Source organism: Panthera leo, chromosome C1, assembly GCF_018350215.1.
Source record: "Panthera leo isolate Ple1 chromosome C1, P.leo_Ple1_pat1.1, whole genome shotgun sequence".
NCBI lineage: Eukaryota > Metazoa > Chordata > Mammalia > Carnivora > Felidae > Panthera > Panthera leo.
Genome location: NC_056686.1, coordinates 97,527,219 through 97,542,633, shown reverse-complemented (window position 1 = coordinate 97,542,633; position 15,415 = coordinate 97,527,219). Strand labels below are relative to the sequence as shown.

The 15,415-nt window shown below is 37.3% G+C and overlaps 1 protein-coding gene across 5 annotated transcripts in view; it reads left to right on the top strand.

The window, feature by feature from the left end:
- Positions 1 to 15,415, top strand: part of CSDE1 (cold shock domain containing E1) — a 39,173-nt gene that overhangs the window by 9,605 nt on the left and 14,153 nt on the right. For 2 of the 5 annotated variants that reach the window (XM_042953537.1, XM_042953538.1), the window contains exons 3-9: positions 7,895 to 8,093; positions 9,367 to 9,476; positions 9,877 to 9,969; positions 10,588 to 10,685; positions 13,932 to 14,013; positions 14,366 to 14,494; positions 14,604 to 14,729. In XM_042953537.1, the coding sequence (XP_042809471.1) occupies positions 7,895 to 8,093; positions 9,367 to 9,476; positions 9,877 to 9,969; positions 10,588 to 10,685; positions 13,932 to 14,013; positions 14,366 to 14,494; positions 14,604 to 14,729 (837 nt within the window). Of the gene's footprint in view, positions 1 to 6,008; positions 6,226 to 7,894; positions 8,094 to 9,366; positions 9,477 to 9,876; positions 9,970 to 10,587; positions 10,686 to 13,931; positions 14,014 to 14,365; positions 14,495 to 14,603; positions 14,730 to 15,415 lie in introns of those variants that run through there. The other 3 variants (XM_042953540.1, XM_042953541.1, XM_042953539.1) reach the window with 3 other exon arrangements.

Sequence of the window (15,415 nt, the reverse complement as noted above, 5' to 3'; positions counted from 1 at the left end):
CCAACTTCAGCCAGGTCACGATCTCGCGGTCCATGAGTTCGAACCCCGCGTCAGGCTCTGGGCTGATGGCTCGGAGCCTGGGGCCTGTTTCCGATTCTGTGTCTCCCTCTCTCTCTGCCCCTCCCCCGTTCATGCTCTGTCTCTCTCTGTCCCAAAAATAAATAAAAAACGTTGAAAAGAAAAATTAAAAAAAAAAAAGAAAGCCTAGAGAGAAGGGACATTTGAAGACGAATAGTGCTTTAAGAGGGAGAAGAGTCTTCGTAGAGGCAACAGAATGAGCAGATTCAGGGAGATCTGAAAGCATATAGTATATAATGAGTGGTCTATTATGAACAAAGTGGGAGATACAGTTTTGTGGGTAGAGAGAGTAACTAGAAAGGAAAACTTGCTGGAGGAAGGTTCTGAAGGTCCCAATGTATTTGACTTCGTTCTATAGAAAAGTCATCAGATGTTTATATTTGTAAGCAAGGGCTTAATGGGTTTTTTAATTTCAAAACTGAGATAGCTTTATTGCTTCAGGTTTTAAAATTATATTTTCAGAAGTGTATCTTTGAAAACAAGTAGAACAACTTTTTAAGAGATAGACTGAGGGTGGGAAAACCTGTTAAGAGCAATGGATAGGATATAAGGAAGATAAAAACTAGAGTATAGGCAGAGAAAGAGACAGTAGGTGTTTTTAGTGGTAGAAGTGATAGGACTTGATAACCAACTGAATAAATGAGCCTGGAGGGAATTGACCTAGTCTACCCAGTTATAGAAGCTCGAAACCTTTTTGTTCATAGGACTGGGGAACTTTACATGGGGACTTGTTGAAAGCAAAATATATTGTGGAACTCTAGTGCATTCATTAGATAGTAATCTGAAGTTGAGGAAATATGCTAGCATGGAATATTAAACAGTGGTTATTTGGGGAGGGAGGATTATAAAAGGCAATTGTCCTTTTTAGTCAGCTTTCTAAACTGTGTAGAAATAGAAGCTTGGAAATCAGAAAGGAGTCCTCGCTTTATAAGTAATAAATGAAGAAGTACCAAAGAAGAGAATGTTCAAAGAAATAAAGGTAGCCAGGAAGGAACACCGAGGAAGATCATTTTAAGGAGAATTTGGTTGATAACCCTTTTTTAAAATGCTGCAGTAATCAAATAGAATGAGGAATGAGAATATTAGGTCATTCCTAGGTTGTCATCTTACAAAAGCTTCCTCACCATTTCAAGAAGCACTTGGGCCTTTAATCTGTAATTTATTTAAAAGTTGATGAGCCTGTTGTGGTAATGATCATACTGTGGACCAAAATTATTCCTTAACTGTGAAAATTACCAATCATACCAATTTATTTAAATTATCTGTGTTCTGTAAACAGACGCTCAGTTACTCAGTTTTAAAGTTATTGTACCATTTGCTTCTTCTGTTTGTTTCTTCTTAACCTCCTCATTTGATTTTTAAAAAATAATTTTAGATTGTTATCAGTTGTGCTGGATTAGATAAGGTAATGCAAATTGAAACTACCATTTTCTTTAGTCTTCAGAAGAGTAAAAGACTAGGCACCCCAACATGAACTTTTTTTTTTTTTTTTTAGTGTTTATTTTGAAAGACAAAGAGTACACTCATGAAAAAGAGGGGCAGACAGAATCCCAAGCAGGTTCCACGCTCAGCAGGGAGCCGGATGTGGGGCTCAATCTCACAACCAAGGGATCTGAGCCAGAATCAAGAGTCTGTTGCTTAACTGACTGAGCCTTGCAGGCACCCCTCCAATTCTTCTTTTGTAAAGGGGTGGGTTAACGTTAATGACTTTCCAATTTTAAAAATAAATATGTAGGGAAGTTGGGAATTTTTATCTGTTGGATTCTCTATATGAGCACAGCCTAGAACAGTATTGATGTAGGTACTAAAATTCTTTAATGTATAAGGCAGTGGTTAAGAATGTGGGCCATGGGGGTGCCTGGGTAGCTCAGTTGGTTGAGCGTCCAACTCTTGATCTCAGCTCAGGTCTTGATCTCAGGGTCTTGAATTCAGGTCCCGCTTTGGGCTCAATGCTGGGCATGGAGCCTACTTAAAAGATAAAAAGAATGTGGGCCATGGAGGGGTCCTGTCCAGTTCAGTCAGTAAAGCGTGCAGCTCTTAGCCTCAGGTTGGTGAGTTCAAGCCCTATATTGGGCATGGAGCCTATTTTAAAAAATAATAATAATACGGGGCCATAGTATCAGTACTGTATTCTGTCCCCATTTACCATTTTAAGACACCTTCCAAGTGTTCTCTTGAGAAATCCGTGAGCATTAGATTAGACTTCTCTGGTCTTTTTTAAAATACATTTGAAATCATATTGTATAGATAATCTCTCTTGTCATTTCATATTATAGCATAAGCATATTTGTCCATCCTTTCTAAAGACTACATGGCATTTATACAAATTGTTGTGACTTGACCCAATGTTAGACTAGATTATTTCCAGACGTTTGTTATTAAAACATATCAGTGAACACATTGGTGCATAAAGTGTCATTCACACATTTCAGATTGCAGGTTTCCTGCATTGGAATTATTAAGGAAAACAACTCCACATTTTGATTCATGTTGCTGCATTTCAGAAAGGTTGCACCAGTTTACCAACATAAAAGTATTTGAGCATATTGTTCTTAGCCTACTTTCTCACTATTTTAAAATCTTTAATCTTTGGTCATTTGATAAATGAATAATTTGCTTTATCAAAATTTTGATGGTCAAAACTGAAGTTTTTCTTGTGTTTTATGTTTAATGAGTGGTCTTTAAGACTAATTTATTTGTCTAAATGCTTGCAGTATTTGACAAATGAGTGCCTAATATGTGCCAACAACTGTTTGTCTAGACTATAGGAATTTAGCTTTGAACAAAAAGCCCTTGCCCTCATGGAGTTTATAATCTAGTACAGTAGGCCTCCCCTTATCAACAAAGGAATATGTTTCAAGACTCCCAGTGGATGTGTGAAACCTCAGTACTGAACCCTGTATAAACTGTTTTTTTTCTATTCCTACATATCTGTGATGAAATTTAATTTGTAAATTAGGTGCAATAAGATATTAATAGTAATTAACCCAATTATATCAGTATGCTATAGTAAAAGTTATGTGAATGTATCTCTCAGAACATCTTATTGTACTGTACTTGCCCTTGTTGTAGTGATGTGAGATGATAAAATGCCTACATGATGAGCTGAAGTGATGAATGACATTTGCATGTGGTATAGTGTGAGGCTACTATTGACCTTCTGACAATATGTCAGGAAGTGTATCACATGCTTCCAGACTGTGGTTGGGGGGTAGGGAGGTGGGTAACAAATTGCAGAAAGCAAAATGTGGAAAAGGGGTGACTTATTATAGTTTAATTCTACTGATTTGCTTACATTTCCTTAATAATAACGCTGATACCTTTGTGTTTGCATTTGTTTTCCTTAGGTTTGGGTATAGAAGGTTGTCCTTTTTGTATGTAATCATTGACTCTTTGCAGCTTTTTCTGTTTTCAAATCTAGAAAGTCTTCCTTCCAAAAATTTTATTAATATGCATGTTTGTATTTAATATCTGTTAGGGTATTTAACTAGGTCTATCTTGATTATATTTTTGTATGCTGTAAGGTGAACAACTAAATTGTTCCCCCGCCCCCATTTAAAAAAAGCCAAATAACATTTACACTCTGGTCTTTTCCTTCCATTCCCCCTCCCCCCTTTTTTTTTTGATGTGTCTTTATCTTAATTTTTTACAAAGAAGCATCTGTTGTTGAGCTATCTATTTTTTCCATTGGACTTAACACTTTTATGTAATTGGCGTTTGTGTGTGTGTGTGTGTGTTTTTAATGAACTTTCTTTTTGTTTAATGGCACTTCTTTAAAGTTTTAGTGGTGCTGGTTAAGAAAAATCTTACAGTGCCATAGAAATGTAGTTTAGCCTGAATTGTAAAGAATTCTTTGAAGAGAAGGGTGTTAACATATTGCTTTATCTAAAGTTGCTCCAGTGCCATGTTTTTCCTAAAAGAAAGATGAGGCCCCCCAAATGGATAAAGGATAGAGAAAGAAACTTCAGTCAGGAAAGATGGGAGGAGAAAGGAAAGACCCTTTTTCAATTCTGCTTTGATACTCATTTTGAGGTGAGATGAGACTAAAGAGCAATACAGTCCAAGTTCCAGAACCTTTGTTGGGGAATAATAATCTTAGAGGGAAAAAGGATAGCTCTGATTCCTTGTATTTCTGTTTCATTTTCCCTTAGAAAAACAAGTCTGACCTCGTATCTGCAGGAATATGTGATAGGACTGGAGACTTGAGAATGTGGTTTTTGGGACTTCATGGCCTGTGTGTTACAAATCACAGTATTGTGTTCTTACCTGTATGGTAATAACTGTAGTCCAAATAGCACAGCTTGAAAGCCATGATCCAAGACATGTCTTGGATCTAGAATATGGTCTTCAAATTAGTTTGATCATATTGTTAGTTAAAGCATGTATAGTCAGTGTGTATATGTGTAGATACTTCTAAATCGTGTAATTATACTACACACATCGCATTTGTGTTATAAAACATAGTCCTACAAATAAGGAAGATAAAGATGGAAAAGGTGCCTGGTTGGCTCAGTCAGAAGAGCTGGCAACTCTTGATCTCGGGGTTGTGAGTTTGAGCCCCGTGTTGGGTGTAGAGATTACTTAAATGAATAAAAACTTCAAAAAAAGAAAAAAACATCTAACTTACATTTTGGGATGTCTGGCTGGCTCAGTCGATAGAGCATGTGACTCTTATTAATTTAGGATCGTGAGTTAAAGCCCCACATTGGGCATGGAGCCTACTTAAAAACAAAAGATGAAATAAACAATACCATAAAAATAGTTTACCTATTAACAGTACAGAAACTTCCCCCTCACTAAAAATGTTATGTCTAAATGCTTAGTTTATAAGTGTTTTAAAAATGTATACCATCATGAATTAATATCAGAGGGACAGTATATGTGCAGTGTGTTTTATTGCTACTAGTATAAGTCTGTATCATAGTCTTGATATTAACGTTTGGCAGACTTATCAGATCTTAAATTAGATGATCATTTTACGTCATTATGTAGAGGTTAAAGAACTAATACTAGGATTAGAAGTGTCAGGGCCCATTTTCTTTGCTGGTGTTTGCCTTATATTAACATTTTTTTTTCTATCCAAGAGTCTTCTGTAGCAATCTTTGTCAACCGTTTGTCTTTTTGTAAAAAAAAAATTTTTAACATTTATTAATTTTTGAGACAGAGACAGAGCATGAACGGGGGAGGGTCAGAGAGAGAGGGAAACACAGAATCCGAAGCAGGCTCCAGGCTCTGAGCCGACAGCACAGAGCCCGACGCAGGGCTTGAACTCATGGACAGTGAGATCATGACCTGAGCCGAAGTCGAACGCTCAACTGACTGAGCCACCCAGGTGCCCCCTGTTTGTCTTTTTGTGAGGGCTGTTTAAACTAGATAGCTACATTTGTCCACTTAATTGGGCAAATATAAATTGTAATATACTGAAAGTAAATGAATGAGGGCTTCACTGTCAGCCTCTTGTGGAGTTTTTCACCCTCCCTCAGAACACCTAAGTAATGTATGCGCAGTGTGATATTATCTAACATAGCACTCAGTCCTTTCCTGAAAATATATGATATTTATAATAAAGCTGTTTATCTATGGGCAAGATAAATAATATAGTTGTAATATTTTCTTCCCACATCCTATTGGATTATTGTTGTGCATACTCTGAAGAGTCAAATAACTGAAAATACTGGATTCCATGTGAAGTTGTGAGACGTTGAGAAGAAGTTGGGCTGAATTGTGTCATTGTAGCAACCACCAGTGACTCATTATGGCATTTAAAAAATTGTAAATGTTGTGGATTAGGGATTGTGAAAGGGCTTTAAAAGATACATTTCAGCTTGACCTCTTAATGTTAACATTATAATTTCTTTTGTCAATAGAAACCTGATTGAATGAATTCTGTTTTGCTGAAGTAACCTAATGGTAAATCTGTAAAGGTATAGAAGTTGACTGTCAAGTGTGTGTTAAATTGTTATTGATCATAGTTATAAACATTGTGCTATGTTACCACAGCTGTTTGAGATGGAGAACGTTTTTACTGTATCATCAGATCCTCATCCCCCTCCTGCAGCCCCTCCTTCACTTTCTTTACCTTTATCTTCATCTTCTACCTCATCTGGGACTAAAAAACAAAAGAGGACCCCCACGTATCAGAGATCTGTAAGTCAGGGAAACAGTCATCCCAGCTCATTTTGCTTTGTGTTAAGAGCATGACTTAGGAGGGCCACTCACTTTGGTTGAAGTAACCTGCAAACTCACTTTCTAACTTCTCTAGGCATTTCCTTCACCCTGAATCATGAAAGATAAGTAGTTTAGGCCTTGCTACTCATAGTGTGTCCAAGAAACTAAAGCATTGGTACCACCTTGGGAGCTTGTTAGAAGTGGAGAATCTCAAACTTTAACTCCTGCCTCCACTACAATCAGTATTTTGTATTTTAGCCCTAGTTCAGAACCCAGATTGTAGAGGTAGTAGGCCTTCTTGGTTTAAATCCTCTACCATTTAACTTTGGCAAGTCATTTAACCTTTCTGTGTCTGTTACCTCATTAGTAAAATGAGGATAATATTACTTTCTCTTGGGCTTTGTAAAAAATTAAATGAGTTCATGCATGTCAAACAGAAGAATGTCTAGTATGAAAGAACTAGAACTTAATTACCTACAGATTTAATGGCTTTGATTTGCATGGTTTGGCCATCCCATGTACTGTTTAACTACTCATACTTGGGTTTATTGTTCTACAGTCTTAGTCTTTGTATTTTCCTAAAGAAAAATATTTTTATTAATAGTGCCCAACATCACATTTAAATGAAAATGCTTCTTAATAAGTCAAATTTTCAATGGAAGAGTCTAAAACCAGTAAAGATGTGGATATGTTGCTGTCATAGTAAATCAGTTATAGACCTAATCTCTCCTAGGGATTTTTCCTCTTTTATCCATCACTTACATTAATAATTTGTTTTTATGGTTTTACTCAAATAAGGCAAAATGAAATCTCCAGTGTGATAGACTGTATTTGATGATCTAACATGTTCCATTGCATTATATTTAAATAGCTCTTTTCACTAAAGAATGTTTTCCTTTGTTTTACCTGATCGTAGAAGCAAATGACAGTATTTAGAGATTTCATCAGCATCTGAAACGGGTGAAAAGATTTCTTTAAATATACTGTGAAATGATTAAAACATTTTTAGATTTGAAGAGTTTTTGTTGTCATGTACTTCTGTTTTAGAAAAATCCTGGTTTCTAAGGGTTATCTTTCACTGAAGAATCTGTTGCATTACTCTAATATTTTGTAGTTTGAAATAAGTATTGCATACAAAGTTTGTTTTGTTTTCATCTCTACTAATTTAAGTAATTGCCTTTGGATGCATGGCTTACCTAATAGTGTTGATTTCTATTTAAGTTTTAAAGTAGGTGTTAGCAAATTTCTTAAAGAAGTGTTTTGGTAGTCTGGGTTGCCATCCCTTGAATATCAGTTACCTTTGTTCTGAAATTATTGTTTTAGTAGTAATTTGAAGTTAACATAAAGGCAGCTTATACTTAACGTAGTTGCTTTACCTTAACACTAAACTCCAGAAATCCTATTTGTCTGGTAAGTGAAAATTCTACCATAAATTGGGGCAGTTCCTTAAAATAAATGGAATTATTTCTTCTGAAATATTTTATTAGCTAAACTAACATTTCAATAATAAAATCCCATAAACTTTGCTTTACTGATTTTATCTTTATTTTCTTTGCTTGTTTATATTAAAAATTTAGTGATTTGTTAATCATAAAATGCTTTAATGTACAGATCTGAATATATTAAGTTCTTTTTCTTCTTAAAACAGATGAGCTTTGATCCAAACCTTCTCCATAACAATGGACACAATGGGTACCCCAATGGTACTTCAGCAGCACTGCGTGAAACTGGGGTTATTGAAAAACTGCTAACCTCTTATGGATTTATTCAGTGTTCAGAACGTCAAGCTAGACTTTTCTTCCACTGTTCACAGTATAATGGCAACCTGCAGGACTTAAAAGTAGGAGGTAATCTGTCATTGACTATTCTTTTTAAAAAACTAATCACAGATTTCTCTTGCATATCATCTTGCTCGTGACAGTGTTCTACTACTTTTGGCCTTTTAATTGTCCCAGTTACTGAAATGTATCTCTGTAAACTAACAGAATCCTGATTTCTCTTGTGGTGTTGTCTTTTTGAGGGATAAAGGACTAATTGACTTAAAGATATCTTTGAATATTTTTTAAATAGATACTTGGAAGATCTAATTGTTCTCCCCCATAATAATGACTTTAGCTGTATATTAGATTTTAAGCCAATGAAAATATTAGATTTTTATAGTGTTAGTTTTGACTATTTTATTAAGTACTAATTTTGGTAGTACCTGAAAAAAATAACTCCTACAGTGTTACCACTTCAACTATTCATCTTGGCTGACACCATAGAAATTACTTTCACATGTGAAAATGTATGGCTTATTGGAAGACTGAAGTTACAAGGTGTCAAGGTGTTTGTGTTTAAAGATTTTATTACAGTTTTTTAAATGTTTTTATTTATTTTTGAGAGAGAGTGAGGGAGCATGAGCAGAGGAGGGGCAAAGTGGAGGGGGACAGAGGATCCAAAGCAGGCTCTGCGCCTATAGCAGAGAGCCTGATGCAGGGCTTGAACTCAGAAACCAGGAGATCATGACCTGAGCCGAAGTCAGACACTTAGATTCAACCACCCAGGCCCCCCCTCGGTGTGGTTTTTTTTTTTGTTTGTTTGTTTTTTTTAAGTATCTTTGGGAAAAAAGAGCAGTAGTTAACATGCATATTTGGCATACCAAATACTCTAAACCCTGCAAGAACATTATTTTGGTTAATCCTTACTTTGCAGATGAGGAAACTGAGATACAGAGAAGCTTAAGAAAGAAGAAAAGTTGCCAAAGGTCATGATCTTTATATCGCCTCATTTTCAGTATTTGTTAAATGTGAAAACTAAGACGTTGCTATCTTAGAATAAAACAGTGGTTCTGAAGCATTAGTATGTATCAGAATAACCTGGAAGGCTTGTCAAAACAAATTGCTGTACCTGGTGCCTAGAGTTTGTCTTTCAATAGGTCTGAAGTGGGGTGGGGCCCAGGACTTTGCATTTCCGCTAAGCTACCAGGTAATGTGCTGCTGCTGCTGCTGGTCCAGGAACTGCACTTTGAGAAATCACTTGTCTAAAACATCTCAAATGCTACATTAAGTTTGGCTTGAAAGTGAAGTACCATTTTGCCAAAATTAGTCCAACACATACAATACTTATACTTTATTTTAGATGATGTTGAATTCGAAGTATCATCTGACCGGCGGACTGGGAAACCCATTGCTGTTAAACTGGTGAAGATAAAACCAGAAATCCTCCCTGAAGAACGAATGAATGGACAAGTTAGTGGCTTTGATGCTTTGTGTTTTCTTAGGGCCCTGCATTTGCATATCTTTCACATTAGAAAAGGAAGATTCTCCCCATCTCCTCAGTTTGCACGCAAGAGAGCTATAGTATATAAAGATTACTATCTTAAAATTCTAACAGAAGCACTGGCATTTCTTGACCTGAAATAAAATATGGTCAAGACTCAATTTGGGTTTTTACATATAACCCTAAGACTACACTTACAGTCAGCTTATGTACTGTAAGTTTGAAACTTGGCAGCATGACATCCTCTTGTGGATCATATTAAAATGCATCCCTATGTATAGTATAGAGGATATTAAAATTCAGTTAATATTGCACAGTGCTGCTCCTGAAATGATTAGCAATGGAAATTTTTTTTTTTTTGACTGGTAGGTTGTGTGCGCTGTTCCTCACAACTTAGAGAGTAAATCTCCAGCTGCCCCGGGTCAGAGTCCAACAGGGAGTGTATGCTACGAACGTAATGGGGTAAACTTGTGTATTTTTCTTAAACCTTTGCCTGATCCACCATGTGATCTATAAGCGTACTTTAAAATTCAAAATAGAAAACGTAAGCTGCAGTTGATAAATTCAGTTTTAAATTTGGTTTCTAAGAGACTTCGAGTGCAGCATAATCAAAAACTTTAAAAGGAAAAAAATCCTTAGGACTTCCAAGTGTTTTAGCTTGCCCAAGTGTGACCTTAGTTAGAACATTAAGGTAAAATGTTCCTTTTACTCGAATTTTTGGGGGTTGTGGGAGGGGATCTTTTTTCTGGTTCTTTTTAAGCACTAACTCCATCTTTTTTGTTTGGAATGCCTTACATAAAAATTGTTTTTTTGAAATGTAACTACAGTCTCTGGGCAAATGCTTCCACGTGTGTAAGCTTTTTGAAGTTGGATTGCTGCTCAGCTGTGGACTCGCAGAAGTCATCAGCATCATGGAGGGGAAGTGTGTGTTTATATGAATAAAACAATGTACTTGTCATAAAGCATTGTTAAGACATTTGGTTTAAAATGCCAGTTTAAGAGGTATTTAACAAAATAAATCACAGTATACAGAGAATATGCATCCTGCCAGTATAGTAATAACAACTTATTAATTCACAGGAAGTGTTTTATCTGACTTACACCCCTGAAGATGTCGAAGGGAACGTTCAGCTGGAAACCGGAGATAAAATAAACTTTGTAATTGATAACAATAAACAGTAAGTTCTTTTTTTCCACTTAAGTTGGGAGTTTTTGTTTTGTTTCTTTTGTTTGTGTGTCCTCCCCCTCCCCCCAAGGAGAAGAAAATTGAAGTACGTTGAAAACCTAACTTGTAGATTTGGATAATTTTAATGATAATTTTCATGATCTTTTTTGTTTTTTAATGTTTATTTATTTTTGAGAGAGAGAGAGAGAAAACACAAGCAGGGGAGGGGCAGAGAGAGGGAGACACAGAATCTGAAGCAGGCTCCAGGCTCTGAGCTGTCAGCACAGAGCCTGATGGGGGGGGCCCGAACCCACAAACCGTGAGATCATGACCCGAGCCAAAGTCAGACGCTCAACTGAGTGAGCCACCAGGTTCCCCTTCATGGTCTTTTAAACTTTTCATCAGCTAAGCATTTGAGGGTCTATTCTATGATGGGCACTGTGCAGCTGTCAAAAATAGGAATATAATTAAAGTTATGCTCCGAGCTTTCAAGGAGCTGTTCTAGAAGTCAGTGAAAGTTTCGCAGTGCTAAAGAGAAGTTTTGAGGGAAATGGTGTAAAGTCACCAGGGAGATGGGGGGGGGGGGGGGGGATAGCATTCTGAGTAGAAGTATAATTTTGAGGAAATGGCCAAAAGTTTTGAGTTTGATTGAATTGATTGGATCATAGGAAGATGAAGTTTGAGCTTTATCCCAAAGTCCTAGGACTCTGGAGGGATTTTAAATTGGGGGGGGGGGGGGGGGCGGGCGCGGCAGGGTAGGAGCAGAGATGGAGGTGTGATTGGTTTAGATCATTGAAGTGGTGGAGATGGTAGACTTTTGAAGGGTAGGTATACGCTAGACTAGAAGCAGTGACTTGAGAGTTAATATGCAAGATGAGTGTCTACTATATGCATAGGCCAAGGATGGTTAGGTGGAGAAGTCAAGCCATTGATTAGATAGAGGTGTATATTGGAATTAAGGAAAGGAGAGTTCCAAATGCCACTTTTCTGGCTACTGGACAGATGATGTCATTAACCACAAGATACAGCAGAAAGTACTAAATGTGGGAGAAGAATTATACTTATTTTGGCATTTTTTTAAATAAATGTTTATTCGTTTTTGAGAGAGCAAGAAGTGAGCAGGGGAGGGGAGGGGCAATGGGGAGGAGTGGACAGAGGATCCGAAGCAGACTGCGCAGAGAGCAACGAGCCTGATGTGGGGCTCAAACTCATGAATCGTGAGTTCATGACCTGAGCTGAAGTTGGGCCCTCAACCAACTGAGCCAAACCAGGCTCCCCTTGTTTTGACATTTTATGTAGGTGAAGATCATAAATATGTAGTTGCATGTAGAAGTCTGAAACAAGCTTAATGGACAGGATATACAGCTGTTGAATTCATTAGTATGAGCAGTTAAGGAAAGTGTAGTTAAGAAAGCTTAAGGATAAGGGGCACCTGGGTGGCTCCATCAGTTAAGCGTCTGACTCTTGATTTTGGCTTAGGTCATGATCTCATGGTTGTGGGTTCGAGCCCCACATCAGGCTCTGCACTGACAACGCCAGAGCCTGCTTGGGGTTCTTTCTCCCTCTCTCTGCCCCTCCCTCCCTTCCTCTTTTTCTCTTTCTGTTTCTTTTTTTTTTTTTTTTTTTTTTTTTTTTTTTTTTTAATTTTTTTTTTCAATGTTTTTTATTTATTTTTGGGACAGAGAGAGACAGAGCATGAACGGGGGAGGGGCAGAGAGAGAGGGAGACACAGAATCGGAAACAGGCTCCAGGCTCCGAGCCATCAGCCCAGAGCCTGACGCGGGGCTCGAACTCACGGACCGCGAGATCGTGACCTGGCTGAAGTCGGACGCTTAACCGACTGCGCCACCCAGGCGCCCCTCTCTTTCTGTTTCTCTCCCTCCCCCTCTCTCTCTCCCCCTCTCTCTCCCCCTCCCCCCTCCCCCTCCCCCTCCCCCTCCCTCCTTCCCCCCCCCCTCTGAAAAATAGGCTTTAAAAAAGAAAGAAAGCCTAGGGATAATTATTTTTGTACAAGCACAGAAGGAAGTTAAAAGTAGGAAGTTGGAAAAAATGCTAGGAATGCACTTTACAATAGTGTAGAGAAAGCAAAGTCTCAAGAGCATGTGCAGAATTATTAGCCCTGAATCTTACCTCTTGTCAGACTAAAAGGAATCAGATTGAGTTGGTGGGTATATTAATAGTTTCAGTCTAAAGCCCTCCGTTTGATCTTAGATAGGAATCTAGGGGATAATTTATTAAGTTCCTGTATGCCAAGCACTTGTACTAAATGTATGTAATTGTTACTTCTGAGAACAGCTTCACCTGATCAGTGTCTTCATCTGTAACACAGAGTATGTTCTCATAAAGTAACTTGCCTAAAGTGATACAGCCTGTAAATAGCAGGTCTTTGAACCCCAGTCTGGCTCTAAAGTCTTTCACTGTAGTAAGTTGCAAAGACAAATAGTATATTTTCCACTGTCTTCATTAGTCTGTTAAATTTTTGAAATAAAAACCCCAATTGGGTGACAGTTTGTCCGTGAAGAATTTACTTAGTCTTCACCTTTTGTTAAAACAACTACACCAATAGCCTGCACCATCTTTAAAATGAAATCAAATTTACATTTTCCTGCTCAAAGATGAGAACAGGATAACAACATGTAGGGTCTAATGGGTTTCAATGAAGGTGAATGTCTTTTTTGTTTGTTTGTTTTTGTTTTTAAAGCATAGGAAATTTCTCCTTTAATCACATTTATTCAACCTTCTTTTATGGCTGTTTAATCAGAAATCATTGATAGGATAGCTAGTAAATTCAGCATTCGTTGCAAACAGGGACCATTCCGTATCCATCTCTATATCCCCAGTACCTTTAGTTTGCGGCACAAGATACTCAAATGTTTACCCAATAAATGACCTTCCTAAGACTTTAGATTACCCTATTTGGTTGCATTCCGCTTATGACTTTCTTTTGTTGTAATAGAAAAGCATAGGGTATCTGTGATCCTCTTTTAAGATTCTAAGAGAAAAATGATATATATGTGTGTGCCCAATTTAGAAGGCTAGAGAATTTGAGCAAAAATCCTTTGCATATGAAGCCATGTGAAAAGGATCATGTGTCAAAAACTTTATATTTGCTCTTTGTGTTGACATAAAATTGAGCTCTCAGAAAACTAATTGTTTCTCTAGATTCCTCATATCTAACCAAGCCAATGCATTTTTTTTTTTTTTTTTTTTTTTTACCCCTTTTTGATCCCTCCACCCCCACCCAATTATTCCTTTCTAGTACTGGTGCTGTAAGTGCTCGTAACATTATGCTGTTGAAAAAGAAGCAAGCCCGCTGTCAGGGAGTAGTTTGTGCCATGAAGGTAAGTGTCCTCAAATGTGAAAAATTTGAGGTTTTTGTTCTTTGACTACTTTCAGTCCATACTTCAAACCCAAGCCTTTGGTTCTTTCTTTTCTTTGTCTTCCTTTTAAAAATATTTCACTGGTAATGTCAAAAGTAATCTTTTAAAATTTCTTGGTTACTAATTCATATTTTCTTTACAATGGGCCATGTAATTGATACTGTTAATATTAGACCTAGCCAAATATATTGTTTCCAGGGCAGTATAATTTTACAACAAGGCTTATTGACTGTAAATTGTAATCATAAATATGTACACTGAATAGTACCTAATGTTCCTATTATTTTTTTGGGTTTTGCTTGTTTGTCTTTAGGAGGCGTTTGGCTTTATTGAAAGAGGTGATATCGTAAAAGAGATATTCTTTCACTATAGTGAATTTAAGGGTGACTTAGAAACCTTACAGCCTGGAGATGACGTGGAATTCACAATCAAGGACAGAAATGTAAGATAGTTGACTAACTTGATCTTCGGCCTTCTTTTAAGGTCAGTAGTGAATTACATTTTTAGGAAACACTTAAAATTATATGATCTCCTCCCCCCTTCTGATTTAGGGTAAAGAAGTTGCAACAGATGTCAGACTATTGCCTCAAGGAACAGTCATTTTTGAAGATATCAGCATTGAACATTTTGAAGGAACTGTAACCAAAGTAATCCCAAAAGTACCCAGTAAAAACCAGGTAAATAGTCTTTTTCAGAAGAGTTTTCTATTGTCTCATCAGTAGAACAGTTTGATATACAGAAATTTTATTCAATTAATATAATTTTATGGTGGTGGAACAATTAAATATTTCTCTTTTTATTTATTTATTTTTTAACATTTATTCTTGAGCGAGAAAGAGCATGAGTGGTGGGGGGGGGCGGGGGGCAGAGTGAGAGAAGGACGCAGAATCCAAAGCAGGCTCCAGGCTCTGAGATGTCAGCACAGAGCCCGACACAGGGCTCGAACCCATGAGCTGTGAGATCATGACCTGAGCTGAAGTCACACGCTTAACCGACTGAGCCACCCAGGCACCCCAAATATTTCTTGATATATATAATTAAGCTAAACGAGGGACCAGTGATTGATATGTCCATGAATAGGTTTTGTTTTGTACTGGGTGAAAAGGAGAAAGGGACAAAAGAAATGCTGGTTAAATTGGGAAAAACCATTTTAGGTATGCATTTATTGGGGTTCTCTCCCACCTCCTCCCCCTCCTCCTCCACCAGTTTGTTTCTTTTATGTGGGAGGTAAGGTGAGGAGAGGAGACTGCTGGTGTCATTGCTAAAGAAATGTGAAACCTAAAAGACAAATTCTTTTCCTTAAATAAAATATCTCTGTCAGAGTGCAGGATCTTAACTGCAGTGTTGTGATTTTATCATGTGA